The 14,802-nt window shown below is 37.3% G+C and overlaps 1 protein-coding gene across 4 annotated transcripts in view; it reads right to left on the reverse strand.

The window, feature by feature from the left end:
* EML4 (EMAP like 4) overlaps positions 1–14,802 on the reverse strand; it is a 70,572-nt gene that overhangs the window by 40,449 nt on the left and 15,321 nt on the right. The window contains exons 3-6 of one of the 4 annotated variants that reach the window (XM_027899979.1): positions 14,163–14,336; positions 11,949–12,077; positions 8,886–8,911; positions 8,403–8,435 (exon numbers count right to left, since the gene is read on the reverse strand). In XM_027899979.1, coding sequence (XP_027755780.1) covers positions 8,403–8,435; positions 8,886–8,911; positions 11,949–12,077; positions 14,163–14,336 — 362 coding nt within the window. The remainder of the gene's footprint in view (positions 1–8,402; positions 8,436–8,885; positions 8,912–11,948; positions 12,078–14,162; positions 14,337–14,802) is intronic. The other 3 variants (XM_027899980.1, XM_027899981.1, XM_027899982.1) reach the window with 3 other exon arrangements.

Raw genomic sequence — 14,802 nt, forward strand, 5'->3', positions numbered from 1 at the left:
GGGCATTGAGACACAAATTAGCTCTCTGAACTTCCCATTAAAGAAAGAACACTTTTTACCTTTATTACCTGGCTGCACTTACTCAAGATTACCTTTGAAGATACATATTTAACACATTTGTCAGAAAGACATAGGTTAAGTATAACTTGACTAAGCCTCTCTCTACAGAGGAGGAAAGATTAGAAAAAAAGAGACAACCCACTGAAAGATTTTTAGTAAATTTCCTTTTGTCAGAATAACCTGTAGGGCAGATATAATATTAATGTAAAAATCTTTTGAAATACTAGAGAGGATGGCAGCATATCAACACCACCATTCCCAAACAGCCTGAGGCCAAATTCTTGTATTTGCAAGAAAATCAGTGATTTAACTCTTTCATACTATACTTGCTCAAATTAATGCTCAAGAGCATTAGACTACATTTCTTTCCTGCACTCTCGCTATTTTCCAGTAGAAAGCAGTATGTCTAAACTTCTTTTGTGAGAAAAGACCCTTGGTCATGTTATGACAGATTATGTATGAAAGGGTGCATGGGGAAGAAAAAATAAAAAGCTTTAAAGCGAACAGGTAAAAACCCCACCGAACTCCAACCAAACAAAAAATCCTTGACAATTCTGGTATCTACCGGCCTGAAAACAATAGGTATGAAAGTAAAAATCCCTACTCCATACAAAGACATGTTCAGGGCCCACTACCTTCTCTGTAGAAGCATTGGGGGAAGGCAGCGTGGAAAGGGATAGGAGGGCATACCTTGAAGAACCGTTGGCACTTGCTAAGTTAATTAATCTGCAACTGCAGACACCTATAAATCCTTTCAAATATGGATCAAATGAACAAAAAACTACAGTTGAAGCCCTGCAGAAAGCACACCCAGGTGCCATGGATTACCCACACCACAAAAAAAGTAAGCTCAGGCTCAGAGTTGTTACAAAAGGTAGCATCAAGTGGATGGAGCTCCCTGGCTTCAGGGGCCAGCTCTTCACCAGAACAGCTGTAGCTGCTTTTGTGCAGCTTTGAGCTCAAATTCACAGCCCTTGCCAAACTCTGCTTGGCTCCACAATAATTCACCTCTGGAGCCTCGACAAGCTCTTTGCACAAGTGCCAGGGAATACAGGATCAGCACTCCCAATTTTTGCTCCCAGGATCAGCTCAGGCTTATTAGCCTCATACGTAGCAGTCCTCCGGGTGAGCTGGACCTAAGCAAATTCCTTGCAGGTCTTGGCTCTCCGCAGGTTCCCCAGAGGTTTGGGGATATTATTAACTCAGCCCCAAAGATGCAGAAACACTTAATCTGACTAAAATGCAACTACAATTACATGAAGGGACACAAAACACTGCTCAGAAGGAGAGACACTAAGAGAGAAGCCAGGACACGGTGAGGACCCATGTAAAGGTGGGTTTGAATGCTGATCAGGTTTGTGGCTTTGCAAATTCGTGTAACGAGCCGGAGGAACATCCTGGCCTACCTCATCCTAGTCCAGCCCGACGGACACAGAGCATGCCCCTTAGAGCCCTCTCTCTGCTTGCATCGCTCTGCTTTGCACTCTGCAGGGTATTGCAGCACTTGCCTTGGAGAGAAGAGCCTTGGCTGTCACTGGGTGACACAAATGCACTCTGCTGATTTCAGAATAGCATCCAAAAACTCCTTTCTCTCCTAGCAGTTGGGAACCTCTCAGCCTCCAGGTGGCAATACCACATGTCCAGGTTGTTTTCTTTTTGTGCATGTTGACAGCATGACTGCTCACTTCAGCAGCGTAGGTCTGCCCTGTCTGAAAGTGCATCAGGTGAGCACGAAAATAGCAATCCTCCCAGCCTTAATTTTGAAAAAATAAAAACATCAGCTATTTAACTGTCTTTTGAACAATAAGGTTTCATTCTGTCTCCACACCACCACAAAATTTATCTTTTATGATTGTTGGTGCATGCAGTATTACAGAAGAGAACCTGCCAAGGTTTTGATGCACAGGGCTATGGATCTCCTTTAGAATTACTTCTGATACATCCTAGGATTGCATTTGTGTGGTCACAAGTGAGTGGTTCAATCTTCATATGATTAAGTAGCATGTTGCAGCGCTTTTCCCCACTATTGAGTTCTAGCAGACAACCTGTTTATATCTAGAACTTTGCTAGCAACTCCTGTATGAGTGATCTTTCATTTTCAATAATTGAGTTTTGTCTTATGCTACTCCAAGCCTCAGGAATATCTAGGTCTTACTGTATTAAAATCTCAGCTTTCAACCTTATCAGTTTGGATTCTCAGTTTCATGCCATCAGTGAAATTTCAGTGCTACTACTTTCCTGTGATAAGTTCATTATTGTAAACACTAAGCCAAATAGGTCCCAACAGGCTGGAAGCAGATGTTAGCAACCAGAGGATCTACTGCAGGTTCTTTGAAGGTTTATAGGCTGATAAAAAATGAGGAATAAATATGTCAGAGAAACAGGGTGCTGCTAGTGAGAGGGAACTCCAGAAGCCTGTCTCATCTTCAAGGAAACAAGTGCATCTTCACTCACTATCACTGTAAGGTAGTATACTGACCTTGCATGGAAACAAACTGTTGGTAAAGCATGCAACACCAAGAATCCAGGACTAAAACTAGGGGCAAATAGAAAATTGTAGACACATAGTAGACTGGCTGAAATTTTTTTTTAAATTTTCTCCTTGTATCAAAAGCAGATTACTATTAACATAAAAAAGCTTTTAATCTTATTTAAAAAAATAACAAAAAAGACAAAAAAGCAGCACAAAGGTAGAAGTAAAATTCAACTCCCAACGTTGACTATTAATTCAACTTTGGAAGAAAGGTGAATCCAGCAATTCAGGGGAAGTAAGCTGGAAGGTAAGGCCAATGAAAAGCACTGGAGGTGATAACAGATGGCAAAGATAAGGCAATGTAGACCATTTGAAAGGTTGAAATTAGGTGCTATCGAAGCACTTCATGGAAAGTGCTTCCATGAAGTCAGCACACAAAGACTCATGCAATGGCATGTAAGCAATTTATTACTTTCTGTGAATCATAGTTTTAGGGAAACATGGAAGGTTTGCAAAAGAAAATAATAAAAATAATAGGAACTGAAAGGAAGAAGAAAAAAACCTCAAAGAAGTCTCTGTAGATTAACTACTCAGAAATATCTACAGTGAAAAGCAACTCAGAAGACATGAAAGCTACTTTTTAGATACTTCAGAAATTTGAAGACGGTGACATTACAAAACCAAAATCCTGTTTTCCAAAAAGCATTCCTCAAAAAGAAATTTTCAAGGAATATACAGTGGTTTTGTAGAAGGATGTGAGAAGCCTTCATTCTCAATTACTGATTTCTTCAACAAAATCAGACAAAACATTAGAAGAATGTAACTTATATCATATTCATCCTCATTATTTAGACAAGACACTGAGGTAGCCCTGCAAGTCTGTGCTGTAATTAACTCCTCTTAAGCCAGCAAGTGTATGCATAAAGGGAAGTCTAACAAGCAAACAGCAGATTATATATATACATACACAGAGTAGGTAATAGTGAATAAATAGCAGAATTATCTGTTTTTCTACATGGTTTTAAGTTTAATTCTAAAGAAATCACTACAGGAATTTTGCAAATTATTAGTGTATGTTTTTCAGTAAGCCCCACCCCATCTAGTTCAAAAGATCAACATGGGTCAATGCATTAAAACCCTCAGCTCAGTTCTATTTGTGTGTAGCATCTGAATCTTAATCTTAAAGTGAATTACAAGCAAATGAAAATCCCCCAAAGACTCCAACTAGCTTGGCCAAGTAGAACACTCTAGTAATATACAATAAACTACCACATCCAGAGTACATTTATTAATCTGTCTTCACCTTCTAGTTGCTTGACCAGTGAAGTTATGCTTTTTAATACTACAAATAGCTTCTTTCCCACAAGCTTTCTGCTTTCAGGCCTGTGTCCAAGAACTCTGCAGGACCACTAACCTGAGGGACAAAGGCTTAGAAGCCTGTTTCTAATTTAAACCAGTGCTAATAGCAGAGACAAATAACTAAACTCAGCCACCATGCCCAGATCACTACATTTTAAGTTACTGAGGAATTAAAATGTGGCTGCAGGTCTGCCATCTCTCACCCCATGCTTGCTAAACCTGACAAGAGGACATGCACTGTTGCTACTGGTGCAATGCCAATCAAAAAGTTGGAAAAAGCAGATGGGACAAGAGACTTGCCTTGATTTGGAATGATTTTACAACTTTGCCAGGAAACTTCTTACCAGCTCTCTAGTTAATAATTTTCTATATTTGATAAGTAAACCATAGTTACAACCTTGCTTATTCACATATCAGGTGACATTAAGAATCTAGGTATTAACAACAGTTACCATTTGCAATGAAATAACTATAATTTTAATATTAAACTCTAGTTTTTTGTGAAAAAAAAAAAGAAAAAGAAAAAAAAAAGGACTCAAAAAGGAATACTGGACACAAATGAGTTCAATAAAACTGTACTTAAATGGTTCCTGCTTAAATAATAAAATTCTGTCGTCAACAAAAATCAATGGTAGAAAATTCCAAAATACAAATTCGTTTTTTTGACAGTATTGATGGTTTTTAACAATATGCACTGTGCCTGAATGAGATCAAGCAGCCCAATAATGAGAGAGACCAGGTCTCCATTTGCCCTCAGGGAAAGAGCACCTTCAATAACAATCTGACAGAAAATCTGTGCCTGATGAAAAAACTGATCCAAGGTAGTTACTGAATTTTGCACTCTCAGCAGATAGGACACATTGTCAGCAGGGTAAATTTTTTCCATTCTGTGCTTCATGACTGCTCTGAGCTGTGAAGCTAGAACTATAGCACAGTTAAACTAACAGAAGAAATAGTACTGGAAACTAATAAAGCACAATAGAAAAAAAACCCGACAACAAAAAAAAAAAAACAAATGTAGGAATGCAATGAATGTTTCTCATTAATTCTTTCCCATATGGTTTTTATTGCCATCCAAAAAGTTTAAGTGTCTCTTATTACTTTATAACAAATGAACAAGTGATTCATGTATGGAGCTGCTATCACTGAAAATCAAACTCAAACACAGAATCTCAGAGAAATAAATTACCTTTTATCTTAAAATAAGCCAGGCCTTTTAACTTCTGGGTATAAAAATATGAATGCCTTATGATTAATACTTTAAAAATGTTTCTGCTGAAGTGAAAAGCAAGATGGATTTTAAGCAAGATGGATTTTATAGGCAATTATAAACACCTGCTGGTAAAGAATTTAAAAGAATAACTTTAGTTAGGGTTCTTTTAGGGCTGTAGTAAGCACCTGTTCATTTCACTCATATCTTCATTGGATTTTCACAGAATTTTAATACCGTCTTAGTACCGGGTTTTATTGTATAAAGATTGGCCTGTTTTACAAAGACAAACCAACAAACTGACCGTATGACCTCTGCTTCAGCACATACCCAGATGCAAAAAACTCAGGACTAACCTTAACGTGAAGTAGATGCAATTCAACCCAAGTGGGAGAGATAAAGGCCCCGAGGAAATGTGATGAACACTGTAATACATGTGGCCTTGGCATGGAGCTAAACAGAGGAAAGTCAACTGGTTGCCCACAAGGCAGCTGCAGGCTGTGGCTTCCCGTGCTGCTGCTGCTCCTGGCAGGAGAAGAGAATTTCCTAGGTCTTGTCGATATTTACATGCAACACTCTCTGGGGACTCCATATCAAACCAGTCAATCCAGACACCAAAGCCAGTGCCTTTCACTACTGAACCTCATCTCAGATTCTTACTTGTCCCTGAAGTCTTTCACTATAATAGCTAATACAACCTATCAACAGAAATCACAATGAATTTGCACAGACTGTTGCAAGACAGATATTACTGCAGTAACTTCTGCTGATAGAAAAATTAAGTTCCAAGAACTAAACATGCAAAAAATATATTTATCTATATTTTGTGGTACTGTACTATACTGACATTTTCAAAACAGTTTCTTTAATAGCTGAATCAAAAAAAGGAAACAAAGTGATTCCAGGGTGTTCAAAGCTACACAAAAATGTCATCTTCCATCCCATTATCCCATGCAAACACCTTCTGCTATGATAATTTGCAATTTCACAGTGATTCCAAACTTATTTTATGTGTGTATAAAGACACTGAAGCATTTTTAATGTCGATTTGCTTTGAAGCTTGACAGTTTGCACATCAAGCAGCCTTCCCAAGAGCCTCTTCCACAGAATTTCTAGGTCTAGGAAGCACATTGATACAATTGTTAGTGGGGGTGGCATGTGCCGGGGGCACACAGAGTGTTTTACATACAGCCTATTGAAATGAGCAGCTCAGGGGAGCTGCTCTAACTTAATTACCACCACGCTACAGACTGCTCGCCTCTAGGGGCAGAGGCTGGCAAGCCACAAGGGAGTGTTAAAGCAATGATAACTTCTCATGCCTTTGGGTTGCAGAACAGGAAGGTTCTGTGCAAACACCACAAGCGAAGGCAACCCTTCATCCCACCCTGTCAAAGACAACACTGTCCCAGCTCCACAGGATTTACCTCCAGAAACTTTATGTTAACTGTCTGTGCAACTCGTCAACTCCCTGACCAGCTGGGTCAACGTGTCAACTGGAAATTGATTTATTTATGTGGCAACTATTAACTACAAAAGAAGCTAAAGTCACCTGCCCTGAACAGGATGTTGCACTAAAGAGAAAGGATGGGTGAACCCTCTGCAAAAGTAACTTACACGTGGTTACTTCTGCGGCAGTAAACACAACACAACACAACATGTACAGTCTCTCGCACACATACACATACTCTAAAAGCTGTCAAAGATACACTCACTGGTCCATATTTTAGAAAAAATAAACCTCTGAATTCTGCTAATTGCAAGTCCGTCCATGTTAGAGGCAGAACTATGTTTTGCCACTCTATGTGTTCAAAATGTAGTAAATGCATTTTCTGTGAGAAGACTTTCTCTCCATCTTCCACAGATATGGGGCCGTGTTATCTGCATCATGTTTCTCTTTCACTTCAGTTAGGCTGAGAACAGACTATGGCATATCAGACTAGGAAGGTGCCTGTTCATCACATCCTCTGCATGGTAGCACAATAGGTAGCAGGGCACCTGTTGAGGCCACTTAAATTATAGCTACCAGGATGAGTGAGCTTATGGATGGCCCATCCTTGGCAGAACATGTAGAACTGTGGAAGCACATTGTAAGGAAAGAATTAGTACTGAAGGTATTTTAGCTACATGCAACTTGGTTCTGTGAAAATCTGTTTTTAGCAGAAAGGGTATTTTTAATATAATAGTTTTAGTCAATCCCTGAAAAGCTAAATTGCAGCTGGTCTGGCCACTAGTCATGACTTTTCCTTTTACACTGCTGCACACATATACTCCTCCACAGCTGGTGTTAAGCAACCTGGCATAAAGAAACATTTCTTCTTTGTTCTTGATGCTTATGCATTCCCTTTCACACCTCTTGTCTTTGAAGGATGCTCTTGGTAAGCATCAATTCAGAATATTTTTATACCTGTAATTTCTCTATGAATTAAAAAAAGATATTGGATTCAAATTGATTTTGCTTTCATTCCGACAATTTGTATAGTAACTTTCGAAAAAACTGAGGAGTTTTTTTTCCTTTTGGAAGGAGACCAAAAGCAACCAAACTGTGAATAATGTAAACTTGCTGACAGCGCAGAATCTGAAGACTACAGGTTTGTTAATTAGCAGCAAAAAAGCATGAGATAGAACCTCTGTACATAGATATGTTGAGTACAGCATGCACTTGGGTTACATGCTTTCATTTTGAAACCGCATGCTTCAGCACAGTTTGCAGGACATCAAAGCAGAGTAGTTTTGCGACACCAGAAGTGGATTTCTTTTGTTGTCACATCCCACCACGTTCAGATAGACAGCTCCTTTCCCTGACTGAACAAGCCAGCAGCAGCAGGTAGCCACAGAATGCAAGACTCATTGGTGCAAATATATACACTTTAGAAGAGACTCATTTTTCATTTTAGGAGACTATGAAACCTTCAGTCTCTGTTCTTGTCTAATCAGTGTGTATATGTCGTAATACTGGCAAGACAGAAAGCTGAGATAAAACAAATCTTTTAGTTGGCAGTTCTTAATACTCCGATATCTTAGGCAACAATGCAAGACTTCTGTTCGAACATATATTCCTCTCTGAGGAAATTACATGTGTTGTAATTTATTTTAAACTATCCTCAAATAATCTCAGTATAGATTGTAATGTGCATATGCATATAAATTTACAAAAGAAGAGAGATGAAATATTTATGTAAATGCTCAAAAAGTTTTTAAGAGATCATGCACTGATGCTCTCTGATGGTGAAAAGCCAAATAGAAGATTTGTGAAGTGCTAAATTAGAAGAAAGCAACCAAAGGGCATAGCTTTATTCTTACCTTGGCTGTTTTTTTCACGAGTTGACATTTTTGCTGGTTATGGGACAGAAATAAAATATCTTAAAACTATTTCTAAAGTCTCGCTCACACCTGCTTGCATGAAGACTGGCACATACATCAAAACTTTTAGATTTTTGTTTTCATAAGCTCTCTCTATGCACATATACACAGAGAATTTACTAAAAAAAAAAAAGATTTGTTTTACAGATACAAATCAATCCCACAACCCACCCATCAAAACTTTCTGTATTTCCTAAAGATCCAATCTGATGAAGCAAATGTCCATAATTTCAAGGATTCATATACATGTCTGGACTAATTCTTGGCCAAATAAATTCCTGGAGTTTATTAATACTTTTTTACCTCTAATTCCCTGCTTCATAAGCATATGTCCCAATGTATTTATCTACAGGAAATAATATTCAGTCAAAAGCAAATATTTTCAACTTCATTCAATATTTAAAAATAAATGTTTTTATTTACCTTGGCTGACAATGACATCTTTGTGCCTGGGAAAAATTCAAAATAATACTGTTAATAATATGCACAATACTTATCAAGGCAATAGCATCTAGTTTTTACACATTACTGCATTTGGCAATGTCATTAGATTTTATGTGCAGTGTAACTGTAGTATAGGATGCTAAATAACTGATCATTTTAGTTATTTAGCATATATCATTTTATGCAGTTCACTGTATCTTTCAAGTAACTTAAAGTCTTTGGCTCTATAGCAAGAATTTCTAAGAATTAGTCTGATAATAACAAAATGCAAAAAGCTTTTAAAATAAATTATGGAGGGCAAGTTTCTTGTGCACAGAAAATTCCATTTTGAGAGTGCGAACCTGTAATAAACAAATGTTTTAAGCTGCCAAACATCCTCAGGCCTGCATGCAAAGCATTTAACACCTGTCAAAATAAGCCGTCAGCATACAACACCACGAATTTTTCTAGGAATTAACTCTGTTGGACACATGGATTAAATGTAAGCAAGTTGCAGTTTCATTTTAAAACAGATCCGTGCAGCATTACTGGATGTGCAACACAAAGTCTTCAACAGAGTACAGCTGAGACTTTCCTTTCCAGAGCCAGAAATTAATTACTCACAAAAAACCTCAATAATTTTTTTCTGAAGACGGAAAAAAGACTTATTTCCAGCATCAGAGCTACTTTTTAACAGAGTAACACCTCTTGGTGGGAGAATGTATTGCATAAAACACCCTCTTGAATTCATTTGAAATTCAGCAGAAAGGTATGAGTGGCATCCAGTATTTTTAGCTGGATGGCAGTCAAATTTTTGTAACAGTGACAAAGGGTCAAGCATATGCATGAGGAAAGTCATCTCTGGCTATTGGTGGAATCAGCCTTCACCACACTGCCAAATAAAAAATTTAAAGTAGATTCCCAGTCTTGCCTGAAAAACAGTGCTGTGGGAACCCTCTTGCTTCTTGTGGCTTTATCAGACTGATTTACAGCTCAGTGCTGGCTTAAAGACTGAGCTTAGTAAACAAAGTTCATATCCTGGTCTGATAGTGCAAAGCATATGTAAAACATTTCTGTCCTGGGGCCCACAGTAGGGGCTGAATTCTATTCCCTTGCACAAGACTCATGTAACTTCAAGCAGATGAGGCCAACGTTTCTTAATTGAGAAAGATAAATGCAAGACAACAATATGCCTTTGCACAATATCAACCATTTCTTATAGAAATGTGGCAAACAGAATGTAAGAAATGAGTATTAATATGTGTTCTTGTATGCAAATAATGCCTTTATGATAAACGTAAGCATAAGAACAAGATACAAAAACAGTACAACAACCGGTCTTCGATCAGATGATGGTCTAAAACTGATAATGTTTGAAGCTTTGTTTTCTTCCAAATATATTTAAGATACAACAGCTTCAAGTTACGCACAGACAATAATTAAAACTAATCTTTCCTTGTATGCTCCTTTGTTAGATACCTGATTTTTTTCTACGTTACAGATTGCAGAAGGGCAACATTTAAAAGTCTCTTAGAAAATAAGCAGAATCATAGAAAAGTGAAATAAAATACCTCTATTTTGACCATGCCTGAACCAATATACAAAACGGCAATAAAAGTAAAATTTATTTCTTATCATTAACATATCCCATTGTGAAAGTATTTTAGTAGCACAGCAAAAACCCAGCAAAAAAAAAAAAAAAAATCAAGACAAAGGTTTCTTTCATTCCAAAATATTATCTAACAGTACCCTGCTATAATCTGAATTGCCAAAGGGTTTTTAAACTCCAACAGTGAAAACCAATTACAAAAGAAAAAGAAACACTTGCAAAATATGTAATGCATAATCCCCTCACACACAGCACTTGACTGCTCTGCAGAACTCTTCAGGTTAAGTACAAAGCTTTTAGCAAATGTGCCGATATCCACACCCAAGATTAATTTGTTTTTGTTCTTCCCATTCCTAGGAAAGAAGGAATGCACTTGCACCACTCCTGACTCTAAGTATGTATTTGACAGTCTTACATGCAAGCTAAGGAGAGCACTACAGAAAGTATCGTAAAAAGGCTGTACATTACTCCGAAAGGTCTGTAGTGGGAGGGGTCTTCAGGTAGTTCTGCCTTGAACCAGTAAATGGCTATTTGAATGAAGATTAATGAGCAGATCTATGAATCTGCACACAACAACAAAGAAGTTGTCAGCATGCTGGGGGGATACTGGCAAATAGGAGAGGGGTGTCAATCAAAAAATCAACACCATTTCAACAAATTCCGCAAAAGTTCAACAAAGTCAAAAAGAGAAACTGTGTGAAGACAAAGTGGGAAGCCCAATTGGCAGAGAGTACTGAGGGCAAGAGTGGGTCACAATAGGGGTCAACAATGTGGAGTTACAGCAAAAAGCAAACTGTTGACCCTGTGCTGACAGAAGCAGAAGGAGTAACTACTCTGTGCCATTCATCTCCAGTGAGGCCTTCACTGGAGACCACAAACTGAGAAAACCTGCTGCTGAGGACGACAGGACTGATAGGCTACAGAACATCACCTACTGGAAATGACACTGAAAAGAAGACACCTGCATATTACCTAGAACCAGCAAATCAGGAACCTGCTAAACATTCAAATGGAGAGATCTACCTGAAAATATAAAAGGATATTCCTACTATTACAGTCTACTTCAGAAACACACATACTGTGTTAAATCCAGTAAACTGACTTCAAGGAAATACATTTGCATTTTCAAATCAGCTTTAATTAGGGAAAAAAAGGTTGGAAGTTTTATGGCATTAAGCCATAAATCTTAAATTATAGTACATAATTCTTCTAATCCAAATGTGCAACATTATAATGTATTTACACAAAACTCTGCATTCACATTTTATAATTAATTTAAGATTCCACAGGCACCTGGAGCATGACATTGGTAGGTTATGTAAGTAGTTACTCATGGCAAAAACAAAGATGCAAATGGTCCTAGCATATACATAGAAAGGTTCACTGGAATTAAGCGATTTCATAATATTTTGACTTTAAAGTTCACTTGATTTATGTACCAAATCAATACATACTTGTCTGCATTCTTTGCCACTTTTGATATTAATTTAGATGTTGATGGTATTCTCATCAGCTTGTTACGACCATCATCTGAACTCTCCCAAGCACTATGAGGCTTTTCAGCAGCAAAGGATTTCTTTATGCTAGAAGAAACAAAAAATATTTTCAATGACAAGATGATAATATAACAGTAACTGGAACTCATATGCAACGGACAGATCAAGCAGCAGGAGACAAAAGCAGAGCTAGGTCTTCCTTCAAGCTGAAGCATGAAACAGGAAAAAAAGATTAGTCAAAAAGTTCTAACTGGATGAATGAAAACAATTGAGCAAGACAGTTGCCACGTTTTAACTATTCCTTTGCATTTCCAAATGCTTTTACATAAAGACTTGAACAAAAATAACTCTCTTCATTTTTAAGAAATTACAAAAGCAGAAAAATTAGGCTAAATATATTAGCCTTAAAGAATAAACTATATTAAAAAAATCAATTAAGTAGATAACAGAGGAAATTAATCTTTTTTCCCCTGATTAACTGTTCACCAGTTCTAGCACAATGATTTCTGAGGCAGAACAGTTCTATCAGATTACAGTTTCATACGGCTGCTTTGCAGCTAGCACATACTTTAAAACATTAATGGCTTCAAACTTTTTGAAACAAATGTCTGCAAACTTCTTGGGTAAGACAAACTAGGTTTGGCCCAATACTACAGACAATTAAATCCATGAATTGTGATGAAATTTTCAGCAATCTTACTGTAGTCAATTTACACTGATGGGAACCTGCACGCTATGCAGTCACTAGTTCATTTAATTTCACACATGAAATACACGTTCATAAAGTGATCTAGCCCAAATTATTCTTCAACCACCTGATCTAGTTTGCACATGTCCTGCTAATAGTATCATACTTCATCCCGTCAGAAATGCTTTTTGCAGGATTAAGTCCTGAAATGCAACCTTAGAAACGGCAAGCTCCTTCCACAGCACCTCAAGAAGCTCAAAGGTCCTGCGACAAACAAGTTAATCAAATCAAGTTAAACCATTATGAGACTAAAAAAAGCATTTATTTTTTCCCCACACTGCAAAAGATTAGTAAGCAAGACTTCAGACATCTTTACAGTGAGATACCAGGCAAGAGAATAACAGGCCACACGTTCAGCTTCAGACAACTTACGGGTTTGTGCAAGACATGGAGACAGAGCCTTTATGGAGTGTTATAACATGCATCAGTCAAGTGAAAGTTTAAATATTTATTAGAGCTGTGAATTCAAGCAATGCAAGACAACAATCTTGTGAACTACAGTAAATTTCAGAAGAATAAATTTCATTTTCGTTTTGTCCTGGTCTTCTAAATGCCAAAAAGCAAAAAAAGAAATAAATTCACACCTTTCAAAATAGTAAGGTGACAACGAATGAAGAAAAAAGAAACCACACCGGTGAAGTGATCTGCATAGTTTTGAAACTCAGAAGATACCACCCAAATCTTAAAATCCATTTTCTTGACTTCAAAAAACGATCTAAAATCCCCAAAGTACCTTTTGTTTTTTTCTCTGCCTAATTCCCACTAAAATGATGGGAACTTAGAGGCAATCCTACACAAACTTCTGCATTTACTTAAGTCAAGCAGTTCTATGATCTGGGTGTAAAAGCAGAACTTCACTCCTGTAAAGAATGAGAATAAAAGTGAACCATCCTGCAACACAGCAGGAATTTGGGAAGGGCTAAAAAAAAAAAAAAACCCAAAAATACAAACTGCAGTCACTTTGTAGAATAACTATAGAGTAAAAATTTCTGAAAGAAAGGTTGCAATGATACTAGTATTTTTAAAATACTATAATGAGATGTAGTAAATGGCCATGTGCAAAATACACTCCCACAATTCAGATACATCAGACATAATCTGTGAAGTGTATTTTGAGAAGGATCAAGTAAGAGTCATGATTAAATATTTTAGAATAATGGCTGATTAGAGGTAATACACCATACTAGGATTTCAACCAGAGAACAAAAAATCTTTGTAATATTAAAAATGTACATTAAGAAAAAAATGCATTTTTATGTATTTGCTCTGCTGCAATGCATATTGAATGCATCTTCTCTAGCAGAAAAAATATCAAACATTAACTTGATCATGAGATTAGAACTATTTCACATGACTTGTTGTCAAATATGAACTCAGTATCATTACAATAATTTTCTAGTTCTGTACTGTGGTACTGTGAAAACCTTTTAGCTGGAGCAGAACTCTTGCTTTCTTGAGTTTGCCTGTGTGTTTGGAGAGTCTGTGAGGAGGGCTGGGGAGAAGGTGATGCTTGAGTTTGTGGACTTTGATCATTAGAATGAGAGTCCTCTTTTTTTTCTTTCTGTCCTGGAGGTTTTTCCTTCTTTTTTTCTGTACCGCTGTAAAATAAAGTGTAACATAAGGGGGGAAAAAAAAAAGGAGAACAAGCAAATAAATTACAAAGGTGGGAGAAAATATCCTCTGTGAAAAGATGGGAGAAGCATTTAACACTTTAATATAAATAATCACGGAAAGAAAACTTTGATTAGTTACTCACTCTCTTCAGGTTAGCATTTTGCTGAAATAAGATTTATTCACAAGCTCCAAAAATAAAATACAGCGAGGGAGGCATGGAAGATTATATACTTATTTTTACTGTGCAGTTTTACTACATTTACTCTGATTTTAAAATGAACATAACTCTGATTTGAGCATGTCCTCCGTTCACGGGTGCTCCTACAGCGTCCAAAGCTGACGCAAGTTGATGCGCCACAAGTCTGCCATCCCTCAGAGAAAATCACTCTGTGGTTCAGTTCACTGACTACCTTCCTGTGCTGCCAGCCAAGGCTCAGTGCAAGTGAAAGG

This window comes from Empidonax traillii, unplaced genomic scaffold (assembly GCF_003031625.1).
Source record: "Empidonax traillii isolate 1590-97213 ecotype Southwest subspecies unplaced genomic scaffold, ASM303162v1 scaffold698:size334810, whole genome shotgun sequence".
Classification (NCBI taxonomy): Eukaryota; Metazoa; Chordata; class Aves; order Passeriformes; family Tyrannidae; genus Empidonax; species Empidonax traillii.